Source organism: Hakea prostrata, unplaced genomic scaffold (assembly GCF_041222555.1).
Source record: "Hakea prostrata isolate BN-2017 unplaced genomic scaffold, UWA_Hpros_2 contig_79, whole genome shotgun sequence".
NCBI classification, from domain to species: Eukaryota; Viridiplantae; Streptophyta; class Magnoliopsida; order Proteales; family Proteaceae; genus Hakea; species Hakea prostrata.
In genome coordinates this window covers 107,140-119,039 of record NW_028291198.1, presented here as the reverse complement: position 1 = coordinate 119,039, position 11,900 = coordinate 107,140, and the positions used below count along the sequence as shown (strand labels likewise).

General features: G+C 38.7%; 1 protein-coding gene across 1 annotated transcript; it reads right to left on the bottom strand.

Moving 5' to 3' along the window:
- Positions 1-4,355: 4,355 nt before the first annotated feature.
- LOC148998971 (pleiotropic drug resistance protein 1-like) lies at positions 4,356-11,609 on the bottom strand. The gene is made up of 23 exons (XM_089141569.1): positions 11,177-11,609; positions 10,801-10,921; positions 10,619-10,707; positions 10,444-10,528; positions 10,164-10,323; positions 9,985-10,061; positions 9,687-9,740; positions 9,185-9,577; positions 8,798-9,079; positions 8,392-8,708; positions 8,115-8,275; positions 7,894-7,997; positions 7,632-7,782; positions 7,406-7,513; positions 7,171-7,322; positions 6,732-7,064; positions 6,348-6,638; positions 6,170-6,253; positions 5,936-6,069; positions 5,625-5,852; positions 5,379-5,550; positions 5,020-5,274; positions 4,356-4,929 (listed from the first exon to the last, which is right to left on the bottom strand). The coding sequence occupies exons 1-23, from the start codon at positions 11,569-11,571 to the stop codon at positions 4,672-4,674; spliced, it is 4,404 nt and encodes a 1,467-aa protein (XP_088997695.1). The 5' UTR covers positions 11,572-11,609; the 3' UTR covers positions 4,356-4,671.
- Between the last annotated feature and the right edge of the window lie 291 nt (positions 11,610-11,900).

Sequence of the window (11,900 nt, the reverse complement as noted above, 5' to 3'; positions counted from 1 at the left end):
TCATTGAGGGGTTGACTTTTTCTGTCACCAAAAATACCTTTTCAAAGATAGAAAATGCAAGAGGGGTTGACTTCAATATGTTGGTGGAGAAGCATGGATTTGGTGGGAAGGCAGAAACAGATGGCTCTTTACACAACAAGCTTGGTGAGGGATGTGGCCCTTGAACTAGATAAGATTTTCCTGGGAATCAAGGGATGGGGGTGTGGATGTGGGTCTATGCTAGAGAAATGGAGGGGGAGTTTGTAATGTCATTCTAGGTATTTTTAAGAGATTCTATTCTAATATTTTTCCATACATAGTGAAAGTTTTTCCCTTCACATTCTATTGTAAAGTCGTTGCAAGATCTCATGATTTTTTCTTGAAGTTTTTGAATGAGAGTTTGTAAAGCCATTTTGGATGTTTTGAGAGATTTCATTCTAATCTTCATCCATACATGGTGAAAGTTCTTCTTCACCTATGGATGTAGCACGTTGCTTTAGTGTGTGGACCATGCTAAATTTCTATATTGCTTTTGTTTTATTTGTTTTCATTAATGATTTCTAGATGCTCTAAAAATTTCATTAAGAGAACAAGTCAAGCGACAAAGAACCTCAAGACAAAAGGGAGGGGGAGACAACAAAGCAAGGTGGGATACCCCCACCAATGCCGAAACATTCTAAACCAATTGGCTCCTCTATCCAAGCAATCAGCGAAAATAGTACACGACCTAGAAATATAAGAGAACTTAACAATATGAAAGTCTAAAACAAGATGAGAAATCTCAGAGGTGAGACTTAAACACATCCAATCAAGAGAGTTTTTAACTCCATGCAGGGCTTGAACAACAGGCTTGAAATCTGAGTGATCATGTATTTTGGAGATCCTCAAAGACTTCGTTAGAAGTAGGCCATCCCGAAATGCTTCTAATTCCATGAGCATAGCTGAAGCTCCTTCGCTTCCAACACACTGGCATGCCATAAATAATCCCTATGAGTCCCAAGGCATACATCCTCTCCCACCATATTCCGTTCTAGAATCCCAAGAACCATCTACAAACAAATTAAAAAAAAAATCAGTGTCATTATCATTACTCTCCACTCTAACAGTTGGTCTCTCTTCCCTTTAAAAAATAGTGCCATAATATTATTAAATCTTTGCACAAAAAGCATTAAAAGTAGTGAGAGGATGCACTAAGGATTAGTCCTATTAAAGATAAATGAGTTCTTAGTTTTCCAAATACACCACACGAGGGAACTCCAAATGTTTTACATTTCCATAATCTTTGAACCTAACAGATACAAAGTTTATCCAATCATGAAGGGAAGTACCATGGAAATCAGAAGCATCCAATCTAGGAGGGGACAATCTCCAACATTCTTTCGCATAAGAACAAAAAAACAAGGCATGCCTAACATGCTCAACATCCCTACCACAAATGAGACACAATGGAGTATGGGAGCTTCTCCTATGAAATTGAAATTTCCAACTGCTAGTGCTTCATGGGAGGTTTTCCATAAGAAATGCTTTATTTTGGGCAAAGTTGGGATATTCCAAATACGTGCCCAACAAATAGAAGGAGAGGAAGAAGAAGCAATGTTACCTTGGGAATCAACCAAATCCAAACATCGATAATAAGCTGATTTAACTTTGAAGTTCCCCTATTTCAACTTGTGCCATATTCAAGAGTCATTTGTGTTTGGGGGAAAAAATGGTTAGAATAGCATTCACTTCCATAGGAGAGAATAAAGACTCTAACAAATTCCTATTCCATCGCAATGAAGACCAATCAATTAGGTCATGTATAAGTGTTGGGCCATTAGGGTGGGGAAGGTTAGAGATGCATTTAGAGGGCGAAGAGGGCACCCACTATTCTGAGTAAATGTGGGTAGTTAATCCATTACCTACTTGTCGGATCAGGCCATGTTTAAGGACATCTCTCCTAGTTAGGACACTTCTCCAACCCCAGGAGCAATTTGAGGTGACCTCAACATTCAACGGGGACTTTCCTTTAAGGTACTCGGCAGCAAGGTGTGAAAGTTTGCTGGGTATCGCCAGTTCGCTAATATCTGATACTGTGATTTGTGAATGGAAGACTTGATATGAATGACATACATGTTCCAGAGTCTTCCATATGTGTTGGATTGATGTCGGTTAACCTCAGCATGACTCCTTTTGTGGAAATAAAAGGCGGAGATGCTGTGGTCTGTAAAATCTAAAGTAAGAAAATCCACCTCCTTGATGCTCGCTCTGTAAACTCTAAAGTAAGGAAATCCCACAACAATATAAATCCAAAACCCTTTGCTTTGGGTACTCAAAATCAAAGGTTGATTTCTTATCATTTACCCTCATTGAGGCTAGCTACACTATTCCTGGCTGGTGAAAGGCGGAGATGCTATGGTCGACGAAAGTGATGGTAAAGAAGAGGAGAGGGGCAACAGAGGAGGAGGAGAGTGTGGTAATTGGAGAGGAGACGCTGCTGCTACTGCTTGGGGCGTAAGAGTCCGAGAGAATAAATAGGTTTGGTATTGTGGATCGTCTCTGGTATTATACATATCAGTAGATTTTTATCGTCTCTGCTATTTAGTTGATAGCATTAGCGATGGATCCATCATCCCCTCTCTCTCACTCACTCTCTTTCTCCTTGAGTCAGTTCAACTCCCAAATGGAGAAATAAATGAACAACGACTCCATTCTTGGAGCTTGGAGTTGCAGAGAGGGAGACAGGTGCTTCAAGTTTTAAGGCGAGCCCAATTTCCACTTCTGAAGATCAAAGGTCATCTTCGTTGTTAGCAAAGACAGTGAACGAACCTATGAACCAACTGGCGATATATCGCCGGTTCGATGATAAAACGGTGAGGTATCGCCTATATCGGTGATATCTCGCAATGTCGAGGTTCAGAGTTGGTTTCGGTTCGCTGAAATTCGGCGATATTGCTTACCTTGCTTGGCAGACATCACTTGGGTCCACAGGGAATTTGGTTGTGTTAGAAGTCGCCAACTTTGTTTTGCTAGTAGAGCTTTATTAAAACATTGAACATCTCTGAGACCAAGACCCCCGTCCCTCTTGCTTCTACGTAAGTTTTCCCCATTTAACCCAATATATCCCCTTACCATGGTCATTTTTCCACCAAAAATTCCGGATTTTTTGGGTCATGAGTAAGCAAAGTTCATTTGGAATTAGGAAACAAGACATAGCATAGATAAGAAGGGTAAAAGTCACCACTATAATCAAGACTTTGTGACCTCTAGGGGAAAGAAGTTTTCCTCGCCACCCAGATAACTTAGAAATAAGCCTGCTCAAGATAAAAGAAAAGGTTTGGACCTTAGGATGGGAGCCCTAAGTACGTGCCATGTGATCGCACTTCCTTTAGACCAACAATAGCCACCAGATCAGATTTGATATTTGGAGGGGTTCTTCTACTAAAGAGAACAACCAACTTATCAGAGTTTACATGGAGGCTAGATACCTATTCATACTCTTAAAGAATGGCCACGATGGTGTGTGCATTTTTAGTGGAGACAAGACAAAACAACATACAATCATCAGCAAAAAATAAATGATTCACTTCGACCTTGATGAGACATCTTAATCTTTGGTAATCTAGGAATGCCTCTGTTGGAGATAAGCTTTGAGTGAGGGTCTCCTGACACAAGATAAAAATATACGGACTCAGTGGACAACCTTGTCGGATTCCCCTTTGGGAAATAATGGGACGGGAGAGGGAACCATTAATCTTAATTTGAAAGGTAACAGTTGAGATGCACTGCATAACCCATTGGTCAGCAAACCCCAGGTGCCTCAAAGTGTTCTCAATAAATGACCACTCTAGTTTGTCATAGGCCTTACATAGGTCTAGTTTCAAAGCCATACATCCAGACTTGACCGAGATTTCTTTAGAAAATGTAAATACTCATGCAAGATATATATTGTTTGAAATAACCCTACCATGTACGAAGGCGCTTTGGGTTTGGCTAATGATATGTCCCAAGATGGGTTTGAGTATATTAGCCAAACATTTCACTATGACTTTGTAGGGAGTGGTACACAAACTCATAGACCTAAAATGAGTAACATCCTGGGGGATACTTTTCTTGGGGATTAGGGAAATGACAGTTTTATTCAAACTCTTGAGCATATGTCTCCCTCTAAAGAAGTGTTGTATTCCTTTCACCAGATCATCCCAATGATATCCCAATGTTTTTGAAAGAATCCAGCAGGGAGACCAACAATGCCAAGAGCCATTGGGTGTTCTAGAACCAAAAACCATGTTGGCGATGGAGAAGTATTTTCAAGGGAAAGAAAAGTTCAGTATTCGTTAGAGAACAACAGTGGAGCAAAATTTGGGAAAAAATAAAAATTTTGTGACCCTGCTTATTATTACCTGAGAACAACTACTTCCAACAACAAAAACAAGAAATATTTGAAAGATCCATTTATTCTCTCGCACTAGTTGTGTTTCTGCACTTTAACAAAAATGAATGTTTTTTCTAAATATAAAGTTCTATCAAATACAGAACTGAAAGAAAATCCAAACTTCAAACTTGCAACATGATTCACTGAAATAACCATTCACATGTTGAAATGATGTTTTTATTTTAACTTGGCTCCACTTTGAACACTCAAATGTTGTAGACATGGCTCCATTGGCTAATGGTCACTTGATCTACCACCTTCCGTATTGCAGAATCTGTTTATCTTTTCTGGAAATTAAACAGTTTTATTGATAAACCAAACAAGAATGCGAAAAGCACAGGAAATGCAACAATCACAGCTGCAACCACTCCTAGAAAATCATGTTTGAATCCAAAATAGTCCCTGACAAAAGCTTCAACTGTCACCCCTGGATCAAGTTCATCCTTCATATCTCCAAACTGAGACACGACTAGTCCATACAATGTCCAAGAAACAGGGCAAATCCAGTAGTACCACCTCCACCATACAGGAATTTTCTGTGATGAAACAAACAACACTAAATAATTAACTAAGAAGTGCATTATTTTCTACACTTCAAATTCAAGAGAAACATCACCAGAACTTACAGTTTTTGGAATAATGAATCCTGAGAAAAGGTTCCACAGTGAATAGAATGACGTCGCAACTATATTAGAGATGTTTTGGTTGGGTGTAATACCCACTACCATCATACCATAGAAGGTGAAGTATGACAGGGTGAAGAAAGTGAAAAATAGATACCAAAAGAACTTTGCAGCTGTCCACTGGAATCCAATCATTGCATACACAATGATTCCATATATTAGAGTCTGGACAAGTACATGCGGGATCTCAATCATAACCTGCATCAGAAAGAAGGAATCTGATAAGAAACAGCTATAAAAATTAAGCTTCATAGAGTTGAGCTTATTAAGGGAAGGGAGAGAAAAAAAACAGAAGTGATTACTTGTGCAAGGGCATATGCGATAGCTGAATACATTCCAGCAGCTCTCTCTCTGTAAAACACCGTCCGTTCCACATCTATGACTGGTTGTACGCCACCAGCATTTTGTACCCCAAGAAAGAGAACAGCACCATACATAGAACCCATTGCATTAAAGAGATCCTGTTTCTTCTTGCTGCATTTCAAACGTTTTGAAAGCAAATTAAAAATGAACACTTAAATTGGACTAACAAGTTAAAGTTGACTTACATTTTGGACCCAAGATTCCAAAACATCGACCCGAGCATCAAAGCTATGAAAGTTGTGAAGAAAAGCCTAACAAAAGTATATGGTGGGTTTCGCCAATATGACCAATGTTGTTTCCATATACAAGCTTCAAATTGGACCAAGAAAGACTGAGAATACTGAGTAGGGAAATAGAGATCTTTGGAGTCAGGTGCAGGTTTACTCAGTTCCTTGATCATTGCCTGGTTCCTCCTGAATGATTCATTTATGGAGAGTATGGATAAGCATATTACTTTTATTTGTAGCAGAAAGAGGAAATTTAGAAGGAAACTTACTTGTACAGTTCTGAATTTTTATATATATCAGCAAAGTCTACCCCCAGAGCTGCTTCTTGAGCTGAGCTTGTCACCTCCAACATCCATGTTGCTGGATTATAACCATCTTTTATCTTGCTGACTCCTTGCATTGCCTTGATGGAGCAAAAAATATGTTCATCAACCACTGTACTGAAATTGGAAATTCTACAAGATTCATATCTTACCTAGATGAAAACGCATAGTCTGGCTCACCTCAAAGTACGCGATCATTTGATGACCGTGTTTCCCCAGGGGGCCTACGTATATTTCTTCTCCACCTTGCTTCAGCAAGAATAGCTGTTCCACAATGTTAAAGAAGCATAAATTGTTTTGCAAGAATTATCAAGAGTCATAAAATGATGCTAGTCCATCAATCTCAAGAATTTCTAACCTCATCAAAAGCATCAAATATGTCAATGCTGGGTTGATGGATGGTGCAAACCACAGTTCGTCCAGTATCCACGATGTTTCTCACTGTTCTCATCACTATGGCTGCTGCCCTTGCATCCAGACCAGATGTTGGCTCATCCATGAATATCATTGAAGGGTTGGCAACAAGTTCAACTGCAATTGTTAACCTCTTCCGCTGTTCGGTTGAGAGACCATTTACACCTGGAAGCCCAACAAGTGCATCCCTCAAGGGATCCAGTTCTACAAGACTCATGACCTCTTCAATGAACATCTGCAATCATTAAATTGTTATAACATTTTAGAACACACCAAAAATTTCCAAAAAGAGTACCAACCAAAGGATAAATGTCTCTGCAACCTCTACCTTTCTAGTGGAAGAATCAATTTCAGGAGCCAACCGCAGCCAAGCAGAATAAAGCAAGGATTCGTAGACTGTAACATGAGGGGAGTGGATATCATTCTGTTCACAGTATCCTGATATACGAGCAAATGTTTCCTGTTTCTTTGGGTGTCCAGATATCTTGATGCTTCCTTCAATGTATCCTCCAGTTTTCCTTCCAGCCAACACATCCATCAAAGTGGTCTTACCAGCTCCACTAACACCCATTAATGCTGTTAGAACTCCCGGCCTGAAAGCTCCACTCACTCCCCTCAGAAGCAATAGCCGTTCCTCCATAACACCTTTGTCTTTCATTTCCTATATGTTTAAATTAAATCAGCAACTATTACAGCATCAATAGGAACTGAAGCAATAAGTCCACCTACTCTGGTACTCATAGTTGCCAAATTGAAACCTAAAGTACCTGTGGCATGTCAACTGAGTATTTGATTGCATCAAAGGTGATGGAAAGAGGCTCAAATGGAAGAACCATTCCCCTCTTCCTGTTCTGATTGGCATTGACTGAAGACATTCTAGAAGATGAAGCTCCAGATGTGCTTCTTTCAATTTCATCTCCTGTTTATGTGTCATTTTGATTATAACAATGCTTGATAATGTATGCAAATTAAATAGATAGAGGAGATTCTTAGAGTTCATACCCACAGAGCTCTTTCCTTTGGATGATAACTCAATCATGTCCCTATTTTTGCTTGAACTGTTATCATCTGGACTCTCTTCAGATAGAACTGCCTGAGGCTTTCCAAATGCTGCAAGAGGTTTTCCCAATTGTTATTAGATATCATGACTCACTAGCATAACTTTACGATATACAACAGGTTAACTTGCGAAACTGAAGAAGGAAAAGTTATGCAAGATAAAACTTACGGTTGAGATAATAAAGAGCTAATGTGAATAAGCCATTGAACAAGAAAATATAACCAATCATTGCCCCTACTCCAATCCAATACCAATAAGCTTCAGTGAAGATCCCACGAGATTTCAGAACGGCAACTCCAACAGTTTGTCCATTGACTATCTATAACATGGAAATAAAATTCAAACCTCAGATTACCTTTAACAAGGATATTGTTTTCAATTTTATTTGAACTTCTTTTTCTGTTCATTAAATGATGTAAAAAAGCATTACTCTTAACCAGCTTTCCCCAAGGAACTCATTCACTGCTAATGCAGTTTGTCCATACATCATGGGAGAGATCCAATAGCCCCATATCCACCACTTCTTTATATTTTCTGTGACAGAAAAAGAAAACAGAAAAAGAAAGAATCTCAAAAATTTTACTTGCAATACAGTATGTGACTGAAAACAACAAATGAAATATCGATTTATATATAATCACAAAAGCATACCTCGTGAAATCATAAATCCACTAAGAACCATGAGCACAAGTAACACAAAGGCACCAAACACCTGTGCGACAACCATATTCCTTGCCACCGCACCGAGCAAACGGTTCAATCCAGATGCCATTTGGTTAATACACACTAATATAAGGTATTGTTTGAAAAGTCTGCAATGGAAAACATTATTCTGGTTACTAGCTATCTAGAGAATCAACAACCAACAAGAATACAAATAGAATTTGTTTGTACTACCATAGACAAACACTTTCTACTTAGTTTTTACCTTCCAGCATTTGAATCATAACCCATAACATAGTAGGTTGTGAACACCCAAGCAGCAACTTCAAGAAATGTGATAGGGACCTTTAGGATCCATGCGGGTAGTGAGTATGCCCATGAAGGATAGAAAAGGAGGTCTCTTTGCTTGTAGAATACCGGAAGCTTCATAATAACCAATGCAAGCTCTGCCATTCCATTAAACATAATAATGGTGAGAGAAAAGAACAAAGCACCCACATAAAGTCCCCCTCCAGTCTCTGAAGTTTTGTCCATCTCAGTACGTAGGAAGACTGTCATGGTCACCAATGCTACAAGAACTATCTGTCAAACAAGAAAGAGCCCTCAGAATTACAGACATTAGTAGAGAAGCTCTTAAAGATATACTTTTGATAAAAACTGCCACTACCAACCTGCACTGTCTTGAAAATATAGATAAATGAGTTTCTTTTCATCAACAATAACTCTCTTTCTGTGCAGGCTTTCAATAGTTCCTTCTTGCTAATACCATAAGTGTCAGTAGTCAGGGAAGCAGGGTGACTCTTGCTCTTATCATATGGGGTGGCAAGTTCATCTGCTAGCCTGTGACCAACATGGAATGACTGGAATGCTGCTACAAATTCATCGACAGTAATAAACCTGTAAGGTTCATCTTTAGATATCCAGTATTGTTGTTGATCTTTCCTGGATGTAACCTATCATCCAAATCATCAAATTAATATAGTCTCATTACCTCAAGATGCTTCTTTAAGCAACAAAAGAAACAAACAAATAGGAAAGTGTGACAGACACAAACTAACCTCTTGCAAGAAGTCAGCTACTCCCTTCCTTGCAGGACATTTGAAACCCACAAATTCGAAAAAATCAAGCACGTGTTCACGGGGCCCCTGATACACAATCTGCCCATCTGATAGGAGAATAATGTCATCAAATAGTTCATACGTTTCTGGTGCTGGCTGGAGGAGAGAGATGAGAGCAGTTCCATTTAGAATGTGAATGGATTGCCTAAGTGAATTCACAATCTGAAATGTTGTTGAACTGTCCAAACCAGTAGATATCTCATCCATGAAAAGCACCCTTGGTGCTCCAGCCAGCATCTCCCCTGTTGTGACTCTCTTTTTTTGTCCTCCTGAGATACCTCTAAACATTTCATCTCCCACCATGGTATCAGCACATATGTCAAGTCCCAATATCTACATTTCAGTTCAATGTGGAGCACCATGAAAATTGATCAGCATCTTATATAGTAAGCTAGCAGTTTCCAAATCTCCATATCCATAGGTGGGGTTTTAGTGCTAATACCTTCAGAATATAATCAGTTACTACACTGACTTCTTGTCCTTCAATTGATGCTGCCTGCATAGATGGAAACCAAAATCCTCATCTCTTGACTCCAACATATATAATCGTCAGTAACATGACTCATTAATTCTTCAATCATATTCTTTATGAGCATCGGAAATTCTGAACTGAAATTTGTGAATCTCAAGATGAATATGAACCTACTTGGGCAATGGACCACCACAATTGTTATCCTGGAGAACACAAGTATTGCATCTTGAAATACAATTAGTATAAACTTAATGAGAGGATACCATACCTTCAGGAAAAGATCAACATCTGGATCGGGCTTAATTTTTGCCTCCTTTTCTCTTCTTGCCAGCTCTTGCAACATTTCTGCAGATTTCCATATTTGAAAACAAATGATTCAAACTTGATATCATTCATCAGCCTCAAGCTTGCCAACTAGTACTTTAAAAGCTGTAACATCTGACATACCATAACGGGTTCCAACCCCTTGACATCTAGCAGAAAAGGCTAAGGTTTCTCTCACTGTCATCTCCCCTATGTGGAGATCACGTTGACTGATATAAGCCGCTGTTCTTTGTGGAACAAACTCATTCATATCATGACCATTATAAGTTATTCTCCCAGAGTACTATTGAGAATTCAACAGAAACAGGTGTTAGGTTTCAGTACAAAATATGATTTCCAGAATAGATATAGAAGAATAATGGGAGTTTCTAAAATATTAATATAAGATGTTTGATTTCTTTACTTCTAGATCTTTATCAGGCTTTCCTGCTAAAGCCAACAGCAATGTAGTCTTCCCAGAGCCTGGAGGTCCTAAGAGCAATGTCAATCTGCAAAAATTAAATTGATTTAATGACTAAACTAAGTTGTTGGTCTAAATTATGAAAGTTGTAACTGAGTTTGCATCTCAGTGTCCTCACCTGCCAGGCTTGATTATCCCACTAACCATGTGAAGGATTTTGAGTTCTCTCTTCTTATTTCGAAGAATACCAATACTAACCAAGGGACCCTTTAAACCAGACACCCAAGTACTTGGTAAGTATAATGTTTGATAAATATTTGTGCCTAAAACTTCACATCGAATGATTTAAAGGTTGAATACCTCAATGAAGTTTTTCGGGAAGTTGATCATCGTGGGCAAGGCTCTACTTCCCACATAAGCTTCTGCTGCTACACTTACATTCTCAAAGCGGACTTCGATAGTGGGAAGTTCAATTCCAACTCTGAAAATAAAGAGAGTTGGAAAAAAGTGTTATGTACTTGGCAATTACATCAAAAGCTTCAAAGTTGATACAATTCATTGAACGAACGTAACCCTTTTGATGCAATTCATTGAACAAAACTTTTTACATATCACATAATCTTATATAAGAAACTCTCCCTAGGGAGACAGATCTAGATTGAAAAAAGAACCAAAACAGAGCATTATGATGTTCATATTTTCAAAAGAAAGAAGGATGAAGAGGAGAATTTCTCACAGATCAAGGCGTTGTCTGAGCTTCAACAAGAACTTTTCATTGTCTTCCTCTGCAACATTAAGCAATCTTTCTAACAAAATTTTCTTCTCAGTGAACCCAAGATTATCAATATCAATTTCTCTTTTCTCTCCTTCTGCTATGGCAAGTACACCTTTTCTTATACGATCATAAGTTGGTAATCTTTCTATGGCAGCCCATATCAAAGCTTCTTCATCATCAACAGCTTCCCCTCGCGATACAGATGATCTAGAGAAGACATCTTTCCTACTGTTTCTCCACCTCGAAGAACTGTTAGCACGTAAACTGCCATGAAAACTACCACTCCTGAAGCTTCCCCCACCATGGAGGTTGCTACGTACACTGTCTAATCTGTAAAGATCAGAAGCAGGATCCATCGAAAGACCCAATACTGCTAAAACCACCTGAAACAGATCAAGACTGATATGGGTTCTCTCTACTTTATACTGAACTTATAAAACAAAGGCAATCCTAAGTCAAAGATAGGCTCCCAGGCATTCACTATCACAAAACTTCTGGTCATCATTTTGGTATTTCCTAATCTGTAATCACTTTCAAGCTTATTTTTCAATAATTAAGATCTCCTAAGAATTCAAACATCTAGAAGGCTGTATTTCTCAAAACCCAAAATGATAGTATTACCATATTTGTTTCCTTAATAGCTTCATCTGGAAAGCAAATCTCAAGCTCTTTCCCACATCTTGTA